Source organism: Phasianus colchicus, chromosome 3, assembly GCF_987193195.1.
Source record: "Phasianus colchicus chromosome 3, bPhaCol1.hap1.1, whole genome shotgun sequence".
Lineage (NCBI taxonomy): Eukaryota > Metazoa > Chordata > Aves > Galliformes > Phasianidae > Phasianus > Phasianus colchicus.
In genome coordinates, this window is record NC_143438.1 from 57357691 (window position 1) to 57378545 (window position 20855).

At 40.1% G+C, this 20855-nt stretch overlaps 1 protein-coding gene and 1 long non-coding RNA gene across 2 annotated transcripts in view; one reads left to right on the top strand and one right to left on the bottom strand.

The window, feature by feature from the left end:
* Positions 1–316: 316 nt before the first annotated feature.
* The window catches only part of LOC149918605 (uncharacterized), a 65076-nt gene continuing 44537 nt past the window's right edge, over positions 317–20855 (top strand). The window contains exon 1 of the long non-coding RNA XR_016465187.1: positions 317–576. This is a non-coding gene — a long non-coding RNA (uncharacterized LOC149918605). The remainder of the gene's footprint in view (positions 577–20855) is intronic.
* LOC116242190 (epidermal retinol dehydrogenase 2-like) lies at positions 9590–18842 on the bottom strand. Its single transcript, XM_031612834.2, has 6 exons — positions 18343–18842; positions 15711–15842; positions 14252–14351; positions 12433–12577; positions 11366–11488; positions 9590–10856 (listed from the first exon to the last, which is right to left on the bottom strand). The coding sequence occupies exons 1-6, from the start codon at positions 18664–18666 to the stop codon at positions 10763–10765; spliced, it is 918 nt and encodes a 305-aa protein (XP_031468694.1). The 5' UTR covers positions 18667–18842; the 3' UTR covers positions 9590–10762.

Here is a 20855-nt window from a genome sequence, read left to right on the forward strand (position 1 = left end):
TCTACAAAAACATAATTGCTTTCTCAACAAAAGTATAACTGAGCTCTCCCTCGTAACATTTGCAGTTTGGCTGATAGTTTCTCAGCTTCATTTGCTTAATTACCTTAACAGAAGACAGAAGATCACGCTGCTGGAGCCTTAGACAGTATAGAAGGTAACAAGTGTGGCTACAGTTAATTGCAACTTTTTTTTTTTTTTACTCTATATTCCAGAGTCAGCACAGCATCTTTCCTGTCACTCTTCTTTGTATATTCTTTCCCTATCCAAGAGCGTTATACTATGAAGCCTACAGCTGCTTGATGTTCTAGGAGCCACTCCATCACATTTGGATGCCATCTTGACTCTCCAGCTTCTTCGTGTGTGCACCAGTTTGGAATGATGAATCAGAGAGATATGCTGGCAGGAGGTAAATACAACTCATCTGTTGTCTGTTGCCCTTCCTAGAGGCAAGATGTTGCTTTTGCAAGAGGCAGGCATCCATCTGCTACAGTTTTTGGAGATCAATAAAAGACTGAGACACTAGAAATCCGTTCCAGAAGTTGGCCAGAGTAAGGTTTCTCTATTCTGGGATGAAAAGTAAGTCATATTGGGGTTGTCTTTTGTTAATTTTCTGCATCTAGAATAATGTGTGAACAGAACTAACATTCTTTGTATTCAATGTGAAATTAATGTGCATGTTATTTGACCCTTTGCATAACTCTGTGTGTATCTGCACACAATGACATGGAATTTACAGCTGAATGCCATAACCCAAGGAATTCTTCTTGTGATTTCTTTCCATCACACTCTAATTTGAGAAGTTACAAGTCACTGGAAAAACACAAATGTTTAGAATACTTGAAATGAAATTAAGAAAAGATAACTGATTATATAGGGAAAGATCTAAAGCACTGAATCCTTTCTGAGAACATGCGTTTCTTATTTATATTTAAATCAAATAAGAAAACTAGTCATAAGAGAAGAAAGAAATCATAATTACTCCCAAATAGCATATTTTAATGTCTTATTTCATTCTTTATTTAACTGCATTCAAATATTTTCATAGCACATTGTTTGAAGGCAGTTATCTAAAAAAGTACACAGCTGCATACCTCATCAAACAGAAGGCAAGCAATTAGGAACAGGAAAAAATCTCTATTATTTACTGACAAATAGAGTACATGGTTTGTACATCTTGCACAGAGATTAATTAAAAAGAACCTTGTCTGGAAGTACTTTTGACTGTTTTACACACAATGTGTGAATGCATTCTAAAATCATTTATTTTCTTTTGCTGTCTTGTAAGCATGAGCTAAGAGCCCAGCTAGTTTTGATGCCAGGCAAACGTAAATTATGTACTTTTTGAAAAATAATGAATAGAACTGCATATGTGAAAGAAAAAAGGGCAATTTTCACAGTAACATTTTGTTTAACAGATATCGAGAATAAGAGCTATAAAATGTTGAATACATACACAGAATATTACCTAAAGAAGGAGTAAACCTAAATAACTCAGTAATTCTAATAGTATCTTGGAAAGATCAGATTCCTGGTATACAGCTTTATAAAGCTATGCAGTTTCAAGTCCTTTCCTTCCTGAACATTGTTGTTATTTAGCTGGTTGAAAATCCCAAGGTAAGTCAGAATGAGCATAATTGTTTTCCTAGGTGCAAAACTGCAGAGGTAAATAAATGTAGAATTTCTGTTAGCTCATAAACTTGTAGAAGTTACTGTCTCCTTCCTTTTCCCCTGCAATTCAATTTCAAATCAAAATGGTTAAGTCCTACTTCACGAGTGCTTCTTTATATCCCTGAGTTTGTTTTCATTTTCTACTTGCAAGGTGGCACAGGAAGCATATGACCAAGAAAACAAGCTGTTGTAGTCATAGAAATTGATAAATTGTTGGCATGGAAGATCTGCAGAGCCATTTGCTTTCAGTCTTTTCTCATTCATTGAATGAATCTTCAACAAACCGATTAAATTCACTCATTGAAAGATTGCAAGGCAAATGGAAGATTGGCATTGCTTCTGAAGGTGCCAAATTGAGGAGCCATTGTTACACAGCACTGAGTACATAATGTTCCCATCACTAATGGTATCTAAAAAAAAACGTAATTATTTCTAAAAAAATAAACCAAAACAAACTTTAATTGACAATACTTTTATTAATATAAAGTTGTTGCAATATTCTCTTTAGAGGTTCTCTAATGTTCTCTGTTGAGCAATAGATTTAATGATGCTTTTGTATTTTTGACACAGTTCTTCATGACGTATTTCACATTCTCATTCTGTAAATGAAGAAGCCTTCACTTAAAGTGAGGCATCGAGTCAGCAGAGCAGGCAGCAATAGAGGCTTCAGAAACGGGGAATTGTTGTTTTCTCACTCTGAGGGCATTTTGCCAGAGAATTCTGCTTGAGACTCATGGAAATTCTTGGACTAAATGTATGCATGCATGGGACTGGAAAAATATATATGAAGCGTGTGTTTCTATAGGAATCCTATTCACCTAAAACATAACAAGATTTAAAAACACTTCTTGTGAATCAGATTGAAAATGACTGTGGACTTCACAGCCTGTCTTCTTGCACATTTTTACTAGATTTGTAGCAATCGATATTTGCTGGTTGATGCTTGGCAGAGAGAAGAAAGAGACCATGAAGAGAAAGGACACATTCTTAAGTGTTTAAGTAAAAATGTGCACGCGTTTTTCCACTTAAACTTCAACCGTGATCTTTCTGGTGTGTGCTCTATGTCTAAAATAGCAAATGAAAGGGAGCAGCTGATAAAACAAGAGATGTGGATCTCAAACGAGCGCGAAGTTTGTCGTTCGAGTTCGTTCCTTTAAAAGAAGTTATTTCCGTATTGATTCTCCAGTCTCGCAGTTTCCTCTCAATAAAATATGTAAGAACAGCTGCAGACATTGTGAGACTTTAACAATGAATAAATAACACTTCTGCAGCGCTACTACCAGAGCCCGATGAAATTTATATGACTTTTTCCCACAGTAACCGACTTGTTCAGGAGTTTACTAACTCGTGCTATGTATAAATATTCCGACTTCTGCTTTTGTAAGTGCATGCCTAATGCGCGCCAGCTGAAGGCGGCTCTCCGTGATGTTTCCTGCAGCGATACAGACGCTGTGCTGGGAAGGCAGACGGTTCGTGCACTCACATACACAGGGAGGGCTCAAAGTCTCAGCAGTCTCACTCCTGTCTGTCTGCCTTCTTCGAGCTCCTTTTCTTCGGGCTTATCTCTGGCTGTGTGGGGAATACGTTCCTCCAACTATGATTGACAGTGCTGAGCAAATTCGTTAAATCCAACATGCTAAAGCTCGTGGCTGATGAGTAGTACTGCTGGGACAGTCTGACAACACCTGGTACATATCAACGTTACCTGACTGGGCAACTGCAAAGGATGCCAGAGTTCCTGGGAAAGCCCCTTCTCTTTGTTGTGCTACATGATGCGCATCAGGAGCTGTAACACACTGTGAAATCCTCATGCCTTCAACTGGAAATTGAAGTAAAAGCATGAAGAATCGCAAAGCTATTTGATGGGGTGTTCAAACTGGATCTAATTTGATTGGGAGAAAGTGCTTATTCTTCAAGAATGGAGCAGATAGGTAGTGCACAAAGATTTCATTGCCTATGGCCACAGCCACACAGTGGGTGTCTCTGCTCTGGAGAGCTGCACATTAGTTCCAGGCTATCTGCATGATTGTTGTGGCTTGGATCTGACAGTAAAATATATCCACATACTGTACAGAGAGTGTCGGAGCCTGCAGATGATACAGATACATCTGTCTCAGTGTCCGACCTCCTCAGGCAGGTGCACCAAAGCACTGTTATCTGCATGAGGATGTATTTTCCTTTTGTTTCTGAGGATTTTGTAAAGTAGCTCTTCTCCACAGAAAGCTTCATCTGCATCAGGAAAAGCAAGAGCAAAGCTTTCCTGAGCACTGGAATATGGACCAGAGGGACATCATTATCCTTCAGAATTACTCCCTGTCCTCTATGTCCTTGTGTTTATAGCAGGTGAAAATCTCACATCAGGATACATCAGTGTGTAATCCAATGGGTACTTGCATTGGAACAAGGATGATAGGAACTGTCTCTTTCAGTAGAGCCTACACACATGACATTACAGTGCAGTGATTTGCTTCTTGATCATGTCTTGGAGGACACTATTTATGTTATGTGTTCGTGACTGTATCTTCACTGTTAGCACAGTTGATGCTCAGAGCTCTCCTCCCTTATTTCCTTCATATTCTTCTGTGCTCATCCTTCTCTTCCCTCTGCACATGCCAAGCAGCCTCATCTGCTCCTGGTATTTCATGTCACCAAGGACTTCCAAACCTGGCTCCGAACTGCGTCTAATCTTGTAGATTCCCTAGCATTCTGGGCATATCTTTTTAAATGTCTTACTGTACTTCAAATGTGGCTTTTGTAAGAGTTTGCCCTTGTGATTCCACTCTTGTGCTCAGTCTTTTCTTTTTACTATGCTGGCGGTTTATTGGGGTATTACTAAGGCTGCTCTCAAACACATCAGGGAGGGAATACAAGAACAGTGCCAGGAATACAAATGGCTATGAGTTACTTTATAAGGTCTGCATGAGTTTTCTGACACACAGAACAGTTTTCCAAATTCTTTCGGCCCACAAAAATGAAAATTTCACTAAAACTCTGAAATATTCACAGAAAGGTGTTGCTTTCAAGGTAAAGATATTTTCTTCAGTAGAGAGCAGTTCCCTCCTGCACACTGTTTATGTGGCACACTAGTGACACTCTGGCAAGATCATTGAAGCAACAACAGCGTTTGTGGTCTCATAGGTTTATAATAGTCCAAGAGAAATCTGTTTCCTTTAAATTGCTTTATTGCTGTACAAGATCTATCCTGCGTTTTATAACTGAACCCTCAGTGTTTTCCAGTGGTATGTACTCTCCATTCTCATGGTAAATATGAGTGCCTCATTTGGAAAGGGAAATAGAAACCACTGTCAGCTGGAGGAGAGGAGAGGAGAGGAGAGGAGAGGAGAGGAGAGGAGAGGAGAGGAGAGGAGAGGAGAGGAGAGGAGAGGAGAGGAGAGGAGAGGAGAGGAGAGGAGAGGAGAGGAGAGGAGAGGAGAGGAGAGGAGAGGAGAGGAGAGGAGAGGAGAGGAGAGGAGAGGAGAGGAGAGGAGAGGAGAGGAGAGGAGAGGAGAGGAGAGGAGAGGAAAGGAGAGGAAAGGAGAGGAAAGGAGAGGAAAGGAGAGGAAAGGAGAGGAAAGGAGAGGAAAGGAAAGGAAAGGAAAGGAAAGGAAAGGAAAGGAAAGGAAAGGAAAGGAAAGGAAAGGAAAGGAAAGGAAAGGAAAGGAAAGGAAAGGAAAGGAAAGGAAAGGAAAGGAAAGGAAAGGAAAGGAAAGGAAAGGAAAGGAAAGGAAAGGAAAGGAAAGGAAAGGAAAGGAAAGGAAAGGAAAGGAAAGGAAAGGAAAGGAAAGGAAAGGAAAGGAAAGGAAAGGAAAGGAAAGGAAAGGAAAGGAAAGGAAAGGAAAGGAAAAAGAAGGGGAGAAAGAGAAATAGAGGAAAAGAAGAAAAGCAAGAAAGAGGAAAAGAGAAAAGGAGAAGAAGTGAAAAAGGGGAAAAGGAAAAAAAGGGGGACAGAGGAAAAAGGGAGAACGCAAGAAGAAAGAAGAGGGAAAGAGAAAAAGAGGAGAAAAAGAGAAAACGAAATGGAGAGAGGAAAAAGGGGAAGGGGAAAAAGGAAGAAGTTAAAAGGAAAAGGAGGAAAAGAGAGAGGAAAAAAAAAAAGTAGAATAGGGGAAAAAAGGGATAGAGGACACGCACTCCGCGCTGGCTGCCCGGGGGGAGCAGTTCTCTGTCTCCCCTCTTCCCCGGCTGCAGGGACCGCCGCCTGCCCGAAGCTCGCGCCCGTGTCCGTGGGGCTGTGCGTGCAGTTATGTGCTGCACAGATGGGAGAAGAGGAGTACGTGCCTGTCTGATGTTGCGTGAAGAGATTACGTTAGTGGAAAATACCGGTTTAATAGAATCATATATGCAACTGGTGCGTTTGTAATGAATAGAAAGCTGATGCCGTTAATGCAGCATTAACGCGGATTCAGCCCCTGGCACGGCTGCTGCAGCCACCTGCAGAGCGCCGAACCCCGCTGCGGACGGGGCTGCCACCTGCAGGCGGCCGCGGGCTCCGCAGTCATCACGGCCCCGCCGGAGTGGCACAAGGAATGGCTTCGGCAGGGCTTCGGTTTAGGGCTGCGACGCTGAAAAAGTCCAAAAGTATCTTTCATCCCCTCGGTGTTGTCGGATGATCACTGCTCACCCTCTGTTCCAGATCAACAGCGAATGGATCTGAGCCCGGCACAAAGCCTTCGCTTGGGAAACCCGCTGCTCATCCCTGCTATCAGTCTGTGTCATGAATTTGTAGCACTTAGAATGCTGGGTGGAAGCCTTCTGCCTCATTTTTAGCCATTTTAGCAGACATTCAGTATAGGGAATTCATTCAGATTTCCTCATTTGATCATAGAAATAAATTGCTTTAGAGGGATTCTCTAGAATTAGAGTTGAGGCTGGATAAGGCCCTGGGCAACCTGATGTAGCTGTGGTGTCCTTGTTCATTGCTGGGGAGTTGCAGTAGATGGCCTTCAGAGGTGCCTTCCAACTCTAAGGATTCTATGATTCTATGATTCATGCCACCATAAAACAATGGGGCAACCAAGGCAGTAGACTGAGTCTGCCACTTTGCCTTCAGTTGGCCAAGCCCAAGTGAGACAAAAAGCACTGAGTGCTGTCGGACCATTCAGGTGAGAGAATACATATCAATATAAACAAGTGCTGCACAGTCAGATCTTTAGCAACATGTGCCATAATTCTGTGTCACACACCTTGAATTTAAACAAGTGCCATTGAGAAGTACTCCTGCTGTTTAAGCTCAGGAAAACACTTTGATTGCAGCTGGTGGTGAAAATGAATATCACAGAATCACAGAATGGCCTGGGTTGGAAGGGACCTCAAGGATCATGAATCTCCAACCCCCCTGCCACATGCAGGGCCACCAACCCCCACATTTAATACTAGACCAGGCTGCCCAGGGCCCCATCCGATCTGGCCTTGAGCATCTCCAGGAACAGGGCATCCACAGCCGCTCTAGGCAGCCTGTTCCAGCACCTCACCACTCTCATAGTAAAGAACTTAATGTGTTGGTGTGTTAATAAACACACAGCCTCATAATATTTAGAAGTGAAAACTGGGAAAGGCTCTAATTGCTTTAAGTGGTATTCTTCATTCTGTGATTTTGTGACGGACTCACTGTAGGGAAGCTGCTGTAACAGGAGATCAGACTAGGTGATCCCACAAATCTTAGAATTATTGAATCACCAAAGTTGGACAAGACCTCCAAAATCATCCAGTCCAACCGTTCAAAATCTCTTCCAACCCCTATCAGTCTGTGATTCTGTGATATGTAGGAATAAATGCCATACACTCATAGACTTCTATTACTTATTAAAATGTGTACATACTGCAGCGGAACTCCAAGCATTTCTCCCACCTTGGGTCCAGTCAGGGAATCTTACAACAAGTTGAGTAAGGCTGCCTCTGAACGTGATCAAGCAGCTCATTAAGTGGCATTTTTCAGGGAAGGAGTCTTTGCTTCCAAAGTTTTAACTTAGTTGTGCTAAGGATGGCAGCAGGCAACTTCAGACAGACTTCTCTTTTTTCTGAATCCCTTGGTCCCTTTCCCTCAGGATTATACTGGGAAAAGTCAGCTGGCGATCAGTAGGAGGTTGGGAATGTGTCAGCTTAAATGGAAATGGATATAATCACTGAGTTAGTCATTTTAACAGTATACTTCTGCCCAGCATTATGTTGTTTGGTGCTACAGCGTCACCTGAGGCCTTTCTAAGAAGGCAAAATTACGTACTATTTGAAATGACTGCAAGCTTCTGACAGCAGGCTGTGTATGGCCAGGAGAGCTGAGCCCTGTCTGAGGCAGTGTCACAGGCAGGGTCGGATGTTTCAGTGACAGTAAAATATCCAGAAGATCACAAGAATTACTGAGAAATTACATTTGCGTGTGGATGCTACTAAGGTTTATTTAAAGATTTCTAACGTTACACAATGACCTAAAATTATTTAAATATTACTTTGCTCAAAAAGATTGTGATTAGAATATAGCTGATATTTATAAGAAACATGGTTCTACAACTTTCTCTATACACAAAATATGCTCTAAGAATATTTTACTATATTACTTATTACTTATTATGAAATAAGAAAGAAAAGCAATATCTTATCTGATATAACAAATCACCTCTCTGTTGATGCAGCTACATAGGTTGATTCAGTCTAGGGCTGCTATGGGTACCGTGTTTGTTTCTTCTTCGACAGTTTCACCAGGATTGTTCCCCAAGGAGAAAAAAAGCAGGATGAGCTGCCTTCCAGTCCCAGCTGCAGCTTCAGTAACAGCAGCATTTCCCCGGCGATGTTCTTTGTGTGCGGACTGAACTAGGCAAAAGCCTCAAAGGGGAAAGCATACATTTCTGACGAGCTGCCAGTATCTCAGAAATGCTTCTCAAGCATGACACTGTGTTTCAAAACACAAACTGATAATTTTTTATTAAAAGCCTGGAACAGCATCCCATTGTGTCTTCTGGACATTAATAGAAAGGTTTTGGCTTGCAGTTTTATGGTTGTATGACATCATCTATCACATCTCTTTTCTGTATAAATATGCAATGAAATATTTTCACAGAAAAGAATGAGTTACTGATTTCTAAGGCCGATAAGAAGATCTAACAAATCACTGTGAGCCTTAGAAAGCATAAGCTTTATAAATTCCTTCTTGAGCCAAGCTGATTAGCCAGGAGAAATGGAGCCAAAGAGAGCTCTTGGCTCAGAGTGCAGCCATGCAGGATAGGGCTCTGCAGGGTGGCTGTGCAGAGTGGGTGGAATACGGCTTAGAAAATAGAGCATTGTTTCCTGTACATTATTCTTCATTCTTATCATGTCCAATGTGTTCGTTGGTTGCAAGTATTTAATTCTGACACACTAGATTTTTAATGAGCGTCAGTCCACTAAATCTCAGTGTCCCTAACAGAACACTACTTCAAATGGGAGCCTCATTTTACAGGTTTTCATTCGTGTGCCTCTCACCTTGCAAACCCCATTCATGCGCTCCACACAAGAAATGAATTCATATATCAAACATATGCAGGCCCACAATAAATTCAGAAGTAACACATCATGCTATTTCATACTGTTACTTAAACAAAGTCATAGACTGAGAACTAAATTACAACACTCATCCAGATTAAAGGAATCCCAATATTCACGTACTTATTTTCAGCTCAGGAAATAGGATCATTATTTGCAGGCAGCAATTTAGACTTTGTTCCTGTCTCATTAGTCAGAAGAAAAGGACATTTATCTTAACAATGGGGAGTTTTTCAAAATACAAATCAATGAACCTAGTTTTTAAAGAGCCAAATTTCAGATAGCTTTCTGCTTCTCTCAGACAAAATGTTCATAGGGGAAATATCCACAGGGTATTTTAAAGGATGTATTGAATGTATATGTGATTTGAAAAAAGAGATTTCAGAAAGTAGGGTTTTAGTGGGAGTGTGTCCCTTAATAGAAACCTGCAGCTGAAAGGAAGCACTTGAGCATGGGATTAGACAATACAAATATGGTGACAAACCCAGGCAGTAGGTAATTAATTAAGCGGGTCTTTAGTTCCTCAGTGTGGAATTCTATAACTGTGCTTTGTACATTCCTTCTTCGGGGCAGGAAATTTATTTTCTGTCATGTAAACTCTGTTAGCATTTTCCAAAAGTTTGCGTAAGAACTGATTATTTATCTGTTAAGTACCAGCACACACTTTGGCACAACTAATTCCATATCTTCTTCTCCTTAAACGTTTTTTTCCCTGTGACTGTTTTGTTCTGGCTTCATTTTACATGGAGAGATGGCTGAAGGAGATGGATGTGACTTCCATTCAGTTGCAAGAGGAGATTTTCCCAAGAGTCAGCCCATAACTGCACCAATCCTTCTACCTTTTTTTTCTTCTAGGATTCACAGATTGCACACTAACAAACAGGTTATCACATTGAAGTTTCAGTCTCTGAAAGCAATATAGTCCATGAAAGATGTCTTGGTTACTTGATATAAGATAAAGCACTCTACTGAGGGGCTACTGAGAACAATTCTGTATGGTTTGTTTATTCTAAGTGATGATACAGAATCATAGCATCATAGAATGGTTTGGGTTGGAAGAGACCTTTAAGATCATCTACTTCCAACCCCCTGCTATGGGCAAGGACATCTCCCTCTAGAGCAGGTTGCTCAAAGCCCCATCCAGCCTGGCCTTGAGTGCTTCCATTTACTAAATCTTGTTTAGATCTTCTAAGATTCCTAAAATGTGAGTGACGTTAAACTTTTTTAATGGCTTTTCTTAATGCATGAACAATAGCGTAGTTTTACTGTGCTTTGAAATTATGCTCAGAAACTGAGAATTCAAAGAGTAAGAAATGAAGTCAAGCATCTATGCCTGGTTTTACTGACTATTTTTGAGAGCTCAGATAAGTATGTACGCAGCGTGCTGTCACAAAATGAGAGAGAGGGTTGTGGCTGAGAATCAGTTATTAAAAGACAATTATTTAGAATTATATTGTATGCTGAGTGATGTCAAGGATTATACAAGAAGCAATTTTTCTGTCAAAGAATGAACGAGCTTAAAAATTGATTTTACCGAAAAAACCAGTTTGATGACACTTGAGATTTTGAAAATACTATGGTTTCAATTTTTCTTCTTCCGACCTATGACCTTGTCCCAGCTGTTGAAGATCCCCAGGTAAGATTGCAGGAGCAGTGTGATTTTTCTGGGAATTAAACTGATGAGACAAACACCAAGTTAGCCTCACTTAAAAAAAATAAAATAAAGTGAAATAAAAACGCACTGTACTAATATAAATTCATAACACATGCACATTACTTCTCACGTTTGGCAATAATGCATTTGGTATTCCCATATTAGAAACAGGAAAAGTAAATACAAAACAAGCAGTTTCGTGGAAAGCCCAGTGTTGGTGGAGGTGGTTACTGGAAGCAGACAATTCTAGTCCAGGCAGTGCTCCCAGTGTACCATCCCATGGAAATGTTTGATTTCTATATTGAACTATAGCTTAAGAAGTATATTTGAGACAGAAGGTGTCAGAGGAATACCAGTCTATTAAATCATTAAAAACTATCAAAACTGTTTCTTCGTAACTGATTACCTATAGCTGGTTTGATTGCAGGGATGCTAAGTAAAGGAAGATTTTAACTAAACCTCCTTGCTGATTTTGGAGGCACATGGGAAAGGAAAAAAGGAAATGATAGAAGACAGGAAACATGTTCTTACGTTTTGAAACCACAAAGGTGTAAAGTTGGAGGAATAAGCAGATACATCTTTTCCTTTCGAATTGCATCTATGATCTTGCTGGCTATGTACTCTGGCTCGTAAATAGGAAGTAAAATTGGATGTCTAGTGAAACAAGAAATAAAGTATTATGGAATTGTAACATTTTACTTTTGAGAAGTATTCTAACACAGAAATCATTTAACGCAAGAACTTCTCTCCTTCCCCTTTAATAGCCCTGGAAAGCAGTGTCCAATCCTGCTTGTTCCTTCTATGATCATAACAAATAGAAAAAAGTTAATGACAGATGAATAGCTTTTGTGCAAGCCCAGCTCAGACCCTACTGAAGTTCCTGCCCACATTGACTGTGGCATTGAAAAATTCCAGCTCATCTGTGGTTTATGATGTTCCATGCATAAGATTTCAGCCCTCTGCACACCTCTTTCTTATTTTAGATTTTGGGTTGGCAGCTAAATAAACAGGATCGGGCCTGTTTCCAGCCAGGAGCTCTGCATAATACATGCCTCTACAGGATGATGAGTGCTGGGTTCAGGAACAGAGTGCTGAAAAACCAAGACTGCTTGCACTTCACTGCTGCAGTGGCTGAATCAGTGCCTGAAGCCTCTCCTGTCACTGGAACAATACAGCAGCATAGATACTTATACCACAGCTGTTCTCAGAGAAGTACAATATCTGCTAATACTGAGGAACTGTTGCTGACAGGTGGCAAATATCCTGGCAGTCATAATAGTAACGACAGTACCAAAATTACATGGGGCAAAGAACATCAGCAGTGCCCATTCTACCGAAAAGTGAGTTTGCCTAAAATACTGGCACATATCCCCAACCTTTCCCTGATTTCAAGGTCATTGCACAGTCTCTGATGCATGTCAGCTATTAACTGTAGGCAAACTTTGGATCTATTAGCAAAGAGGTAACAGTTGTGTGTGTGCCGAATACTAAATTAAAAACAAGTCAACTTTATAAAAGCTAGAGATGTATATGGCATATCTAGTGACTAGTGATGACTTCTCACTTATGAAACAATATATAATGTAAGTTTTACTTACTCAGTTTCAATACCTCTAATTAATTCAGTATTCACAAAAAAAGGGCAAACGATTGTGGTTTTAATGCCGTGTTTTCCTGCCCGATAAAGTTCTGAATCAATGGCTTCCATCATTCCAATGATTGCAAATTTACTAGAAGAATAATCTGAAACAGAGACAAAGAAACATACAAAATATCTCAAAAACGCTATAATATTATATACTGAATTTAATGTTTTGTAATACTATTTACAACCTTGTACTAATTTGTTATGAATTAGAAGTTTTGAATTAGTGTTTTAGGAATGCTACACATGTTGATGATACTAACTCTTAATGTCAATGGTCCCGACCATGACTGGTGCAGATGTGTCTAAGGATAAGATTAATAATTTCCTTAAGACTTTTCCAGTGAACTGTAGAGGGATATAAGATGGGCTTACTTCACATTTTATATGCACTCCCACACACTCATATGCAAGTCAGGCATTGTTTTAGTTCAGAATGGTCTTCACTCTTTGATATCACATATTACGTGTCAGTAAGAATTATTTCTAGTGGTACAACCTAAATACCCTACTTACAAATACTGCTTCAACACATTATTTCTCCTTCTGGTATTGCTTTGCAAATACAATACTATTTTGCTTGCCTGGGAAGACTGAATCCTGTCTAATATTTACTGCTTGATGAACACACTGAATCTCCTTCCTTTGAGACAATGAAAACTGGACCATGCAAGTTCCTGTGCAACGTGACCTACATTGGACTTGATTTTATCAGGGGGTTTGGACCAAATGATCTCCAAAGATTTCCTCCAACCAAAACTATTCAACATTTTTTTATTTTTTCCAGCTGTAAGAACTTCATTTTAATATAATATAAAGTCATATATAAATGTAGTTTCCTAAGGCTTTTTCAAATGTATATGAAAACATATCAAATACTCTTCAGCTAGAAGTTCAAAAGCTGGTGTCAGAGGCTGTTTGTTCTTCTTCAAAACTTACCTACAGAAGATGGAAACAAACAATCTAAACATGTATAGCTACTGTGTAGAACGTTATAACACTTGTATAGGCAAGTCATAGGCCTACATCATGGGCCTTATGGTTAAATGATAAAAACTAGACTTGTCCATTATCAACATAGATTCTAACCCAATTATAACAGGTGGCAGATATATACCAAAACAACACCATCAACTAGGGGAAGAAACAAAATACACTTATTGATGTGAAAGTCACATTCTCACAGGGCAACTTCAGAGCTACAGTCAGAAAGGCTTGAGAGAGTCTGAGCAGCACACACATGCTGATGAAATAGTCAGGATGTAGCAGCCAGCTCTCCTGAAGGAAACAGCTGAGAATATGGAGCTGTTACATAGCTTAAAACACAGTTAATTTGAAAGAATTTTATTGAAAATTCTGCCAAGTGTCTTCTGAACCTGAAAAACATTTTGCAGCTAAGTGTACATTCCAGGTATAACCCACATATTTTCAGCACTCTAAACATCCATCAGCAGAAAAACTAGTAACAGAAATTGTCAGAGAGCCTACAGGCAGGGCTCCTTCCTGCTGCACGTGTACAAGCTTCTTCTGCAGAGATAAGACAGGCTGCAGTTAGCTACTAAAATCAGCAGTGACTCCCCGTGCCATATGGGCAATACAACACCATCTTCCTCTTCGATATACCATTCCCTACTGATATATCCTTCTATCTCCATGCTCTTCCTGAGTGCTAATACATCAGTACAAACAGCTTAAGCCAAGCATTTCTGAGATCTTTAGGAGAAGGTATTGTCACGAAGACATAATTTTTAATAGAATCTGTTGACACTAACCTGACAATCTGTAGGTTCCCGAGAGTCCTGCTGCACTAGCCATAGAGACCAGGTGTCCATGATTGCAGGCGATCATGGCAGGAAGAAAGGCCTTGCAAGTCTGAGAGACATACAAAAAATACCAAAACAGATAGATGCGTCAGAACTATTGCATTCCAAATTAGATTTTACAATTTGATTTACTTTCTCTAACATAATTCTGCAAGGAACCAAAGTGATCTGCAGTCTCTGTAAGAATTCATAAAGGAGAGGCAACATTTCTTTGAATGACAGGTCCCCAGCTGAAGATCTGTCAGCATTAAAATTGTATTATTAAAAACGATGACGTTTTTGTTTTTTCTGTGCGCGGGAACCTCACAGTTCGAGTAGTCTGACTATTGGTAAGGATTTGTACACAAGAGGGAGCTAGAAGCCAACACATCAAGGGCACTTCAGCTGGCTACAGGCCCTGCTTGCAAACTACTTCCTGGCAACTCTGGGCCTCAAACTGCCGTGATGGTTGGTACTAATTGTCTGAGGAGGACACTAGTGTTTTACGAGACAGAAGAGATGAAAAATGATGGGAGCAGTTACAGATTTTTTTCAGTAGCTGAGTTGTACTGCAGTGTGTACTCCACTCCAGATATGTGCCTGGTATGCGCTTTTCTGGTAAGGGGGCCCACAGTCACTGTCCTCTGTGTCTCTTCAGACCTGCCAAGAAGAACATCTCCCCCAGCACCTTTGTCTCTGGTGTGTGGAAAAACGAGGCACTGTGGGCTGGAAAATGATTGGAGGATTTTGCCTGCAATGATTTTCCACTGAGGAATGTCTTTAAGTGAGGTGTTTTGCAGCACTGTGTTCTTCCTTGATGCAGGCTGCACACTCAGGCATGTGAATTACAACTGCAAGAGGAGCAAGGCTAGCACTGCCTCTGCTTCCCAGAGAAATATAAGGGACAACTGGGACCCCAGATAGAAGCAAATTCCCCCAGAGGAAAGAAAACAAAGCAAAGCAAACACATACTATTTAGATCAGGTTTCTACATACATCAAGAAGACACTGACTAGGAATGAAAGCAGAACCTGAAGTCTGACACCAACACAGACAGCATGGTTATGTCTCCTTAAATGCTAGACAGTGCTGTCTTATGTCTGCAAGCATCAGGAGTAGAAAAGTTAGCAGCAATAGCATACATAGCATAGTAGTTTCAGCCACAGCTGTGACAAAAAGAGCATGTTTCACAGTACAGGGGCACAAAGACTTTGTGTTTAGCACATTGAACAGGTAGGTTTTTGTGAACATTACTGAGAGACAGTGGGGCAAACTGTCAATGTGATGTGTATCCAACTACAGGATGATTAAAAAAATGAATTCTCCCCAGTCAAGGCCCTTCCCACCCCTTTCCAAACCGGGTGTTCCAATTTGCCTGAAATATTTGATCGTGCATTTCAGGCCCTTGGAAAAGAAAAATATACATTACCCAAGCTTGAGACAGGAAGTTGACTTTCAAGGTTTTTTCAAAATCATCATCTGGAATGTCAAGAAACTTTGTGGAGTGCAGTATGCCAGCATCATTGATTAGAATAGTAACATCCCCAACTTCTCTTCTAACCTGAATTTAAAAAAAAAAAAAAAGAAAGAAAAAAAAAAGATGAACAAAAATATTAGAAAGTATACTTGCCTTCTGTGCTTCGTTTATGAGAGAATTCCAGTGACAGTTACAATTGTTTATACCTGTACTGGAAACAGGCACATAGGAACTGTTTTAGTGTGCCAGATCAAAGGTCTTTGTAGGCTCTCAGCCCTTGGCTCATGAGGGAAAGCAGTAAGAAAGGACAAGGACACTAAGGTCTCCTCCAGTGCACTCCACAGCTTTTTGCATTCTGCAGCTTAGGATCCTTCTGAGCCAGATATGGTAACTTTCTATTTAATATATCCTGATGATTATTTCCACCTCCCCCCCTACCCCCAGTTTGTCTGATTGCTTTCTCAACTCCAAAATATTTCTGATTTCCACAGGAGCATGCAGGAACAAAACTCAAGCTGATTATTCTTCACTATGTATTTATTCAGGTGTCTATTCTTATATATATTTTTTAATAATCATTATCATTTCTATCAATTTTTTCTGTATGACAGGTTTGTAGTTTCTTGGTGTCCTCTCACTTAAAATTGGCATATTTGCTATTTTTGCTTTTGGGTTTGAAACCTGCCATAAGCAGTACATCACCTATGCATTTGTAGCTCATGAAATGTATATCAAATTTCCCTCAGAGTTGCCAGGTCGACACTTCTGACTTTAAAAATCTGCTAATGTTTTCTTTATCAGTTTTTTCTAAGTTTTCTTCCTTCAGTACACTGATTTGCTTGCTAGAAATAAAGCTTCCATTATAGGAACATACCTAAGGTATTCTGCAGTGAATATCTCAAACAAAACCAAATAAATTAACTTTTCTGCTATTGGTTTATCTTCTGATAAGCTGAAAACTTCTCATATTACTAATAAAAAGTTACATGTATTTCCAGTGGTAGAGGATGCTCCTGGCTGAATTGATCTTACTTAAAGAAAATAGAATTCTGGCCCCTATATGACTGTTCAATTCATAAAAATACCTGAAAAGATGTTGGTAGAATTAACAATAATTCAACACCTTCACACCAATTCAGGAATCTGAAAAAGCTCTTTGAGTTTCTACTTGTAGGTCAGTCTGTGCATGTCAGAGTTCTCACCACTAGTACGGGCACAACAAGTTCTGCAGGGTGAGCCCTGGTTAATGTGTCTGGAGGCTGAGAATCATCTGAGTGCACAGAACAGTTTGAGTCTCTGTTAAACTGAGAACAAAGATCACTTACTTCAAAATATGCACCATCAATGGAAAATTCCAGCAGAGATATTACTTACATGATCTTAAATTGATCATTCTGATGCATGTCTTTCCAGGAAGCAGTCAGCATTTATGGGAACAGGGAATTAAAGCCAATTTAAAATGTTATTTTTTAAAAAGATATTTGATCTTGGTGAATTCTTAAGTGATTTTTTTGTTTGCTTGTTTGTTTGTTTTTTCTTTTTTCTTTTTGCAAGAAGAGCATTCTGTAAGATTGGCAGTTTGATTTGTAGTATCATTTTGAATAAGGATCAAGTATCACATTTGAAGTGCTGATCACAAGTTGCTCGACTGATTCTGCAACTTACTGGGAGATGATAACATAATAAGATCTTGATATTAAGAATTTTGAAATAATTGGAATTCCTTTTATGGACTGCAGTTGTAGGAGTAATAATAAGAGACACACATGGTGAGGATAACCTGACCTGTAACACTCAAATAATTGGCAAAGATCTTTTTCCTTGAGCACTGTGGTCAGTACAGGCCAGAATGTGTTCATCTCTGCAGATGTGTTATTATGATAGATACATCCTTGATCACACTGTGCAAGTAGTATTATGAAACCACTTGTGATTCTTAACCTCTACCACCAACTGCTCCAACAGAAATTATTTTTCCATGTAAAGCTGGTGGGATGTGCCCCCAAGTGCTGCTAGCAAGTACAATTAAAAGAATACCTTGAGCATGAGAACTGCAGTTCCACATACATACAGGGCAGGGGAAGGGAGTGACCATGAAGGAATGGCGGAAACAAAGCATTAGGGACTGACCACAATTCACATTCCCTCTTCCCCTGTCCTGGCTCAGAGGAGGAGGTTGAATGGGGTAAGGTGTTTGCAGTTTGCTACAAAGGGACCTCCCCCCTTACAATGTCCTATTGCTTTTTGTTGTTGTTTCTTGTTATCTTACAGAAATTTAGAAGCCTAGCAAATTCATTCATAGAATTAATCCCTGCCATATACCACACTTCTAATATAAAAGAAGTTGCCACCTCACAAGGAATACTGGAGATGTGTAAGTCTCAACAGAACAGATTAAACCCAGTTACTTTACAACAAAAATAGTTTAAGTTCCATCTAGAAGTTACTTGTCAATAAGAGAACAGTCATCATCGTACATGATTACCTCCCTTTACTGAATGCATAGTTTCTAAGATTCCAGGTCTAAAAGAAGCAGAAAATCACAAGCAAGAAGGAAAATCAGAAACCAGAAGCTGTAACTTACCCTCTCTGCCTGTTCATAGACTTCCTCCCTATTGCTGCAATCGCAGTAGTAGGCAAACACTTGCTTAGCTCCATTTTCTTTGGCTAATCTGACTGTTTCTCTGTTACCTTCTTCATCAATGTCCCAAAGAACCAAGGTTGCTTCCAAAGGAGCAAAATGTAGGGCAATCTGCCTTCCAATCCCATTTGCAGCTCCAGTAATAAGCACTATTTCCCCAGCAAAAGACTTCTTGCATGGAGGGAATATGCATTGGATGAAACTTTTGAAGAGTAAATACACGGATAGTGCCAGGAACTTCAGAGTCTTCAGGATGCATCCGAACATGATTTTTCAGGCACAAAGATTGCTCTTCTGTTTTAAAAATCTAGAAATACAACATCACATTGGCACTTAAAAGCACTGAGATATCGCCTAGGAAAAGAGATTGAGTTTCGAAGAGCTATTTCTTTTACATTGTTCTTTTGCATAAATACAAAATATATCTGAAGAATTGTTTTGCAAAGGCTGGCAGCTTCTTACCTGTAGGATTAAGACAAGTATCATCTGCTACATCCTACACTCGAGATGCTTCATTCCAGAGTCCTCAATATTATTTCAGATTTTTATCTTATATGTGTATGCTGTGGCAACAGCTATAGAGTAGTTTGTTTTCATAGTGAGTTGATTTAACTGAAGAAAAAAAAGGACTGAAAAACTGGGATGATATCAACCTTAGAAAGTATAATCTTGCTCTTTAGCATAAAATGAGATTTGCTGTTTTCAGAAATCAGGTAATAAGAATGAATCTGTGCAGCATATATTTTCCTAATGACATAGCATATTTTTATTTGTGAGCAAATGACCAATATGCTGGAAAGCATGACCCTACAGGTTAGAATCTTGGTTTTCTCATATTTTGACCAGACCTTTTCCTGTACTGCATTCAGTAGCTTAGACATCCTTTTCATGGTAAGCTTTAAGTTACTGAAACATACTGGTTGCATGCTGTCAAATAGGCAAAAAAGGTCAAAGATCCATGTTGAATTTTGTATTTGCACAAGTATTCCTCAAAACAATGAAAAGAAAAATAGTTGCCAGGCTGAACAGCGCAGTAACTGAGAAAAACAAAAACCTTTGTGTCCCCAGAGAGTCACTTCTAGGAATCATCCAGGATCAGGAGGGGCGGATGGCTTGGGCCTTTCCCCAGCTGATCAGGCATACACCATGCCATCTCCCACAACCCGTGGGCTGCCGAATGACAGACACTCAGTGTACCAGCACTGCCGATGCTCAACTTATTAACAAGACAGCTGTCTCAAATGGCACGCTGTATTTTCAGTTGGAACAACAAAACTCATCCCCAGCTCCTTCGCCAGCCTCCCACCTGCCCTCAGCCACCCCAGAGTTGCCCTGTCTGCTGGGATGTACCCCCCTGTACTCCACATCCCTCCTCTTGCCAGGACCCATCCCCATGCCCAATGCTCACCGCTGCTGTCCATCTGCCTTGCCTGCACCCTCTGTCTGGTGTGTCCTGAGACCCATGGCTGAGGTAAGCCCTGCCCACCTTCTTGGGCTTGGCTTGGTGGGTTGAGAGGGAATGGATGAGCCTAGGGCAGGATGGCCTGGTGCTAGCGGTGAGAATGAATGTCTCTCATCCTGTCCTAATGATACACAAGCATGCTGTCACACAGCCTTCCTGGCCCAAAATGCAATGGATGGCACTGAGTCATGGCATCTTGCTCAGGGCTTGGAGACAGTCCTGGTCAAGAGCTTGGAGATTCCTTTCCATGTGCTGCCTTTGTTCCCTCTGCTGTGCACTGGCTGTAGGTGTGAAATGAAATGCTGCCCCTTTTGTAACAAAATGACTGATCTCCAGCTTGTCCATTCGGAATGGAAATAAAAAAGAACACACTAATCATAAATGTCTCCATGTAAAACACTAAAACTGTCTGTCATTGCTTCACACTTTCAAGATAAGAGTTGTGGTTCCTCGGTTTTTCACACAGATGTTAGCCAGCTTTAAGCCCACAATCCTGCACTGCTGTCATGTCACTATTTTTTTTTTTTTTACAAGTGAAAGACTGAATAAAAATTGGCATTTCTACTGAGCTTTCACACTCGTGCTTTTTTCTGTTATCATCTCAGTTTGTCATGATCACCGTGACATTTTCCACACGCTGGTTATATAAAAATCAAATAAAGAGGGCAGTACTTTTTGCACTTTGCATTTTGAGTAAGTGATACTACAGGTCTTGCTCACAGGGAAGCTGTTCAAATGGATTTGAAGAGAGTCACAGTGTGCTCTCATCCGGATACTTCTGTTGCAAATGCAATTCAAATGTTAGATTACAGCTTCTGAGTTGTCACTGGACATTCTTCATTTCTGCCACTAAGGGTAACAGAAATACATGTAATTTGAAGTCACAGTAATAAGTATGGTGGAGAATTCTACACTTCTAGTGCTAACACCATTTATATAGGAGTTTTGTACTTAAATGCACAATTAGTTGCTGCATGTTCTGTTTAGATAGCAC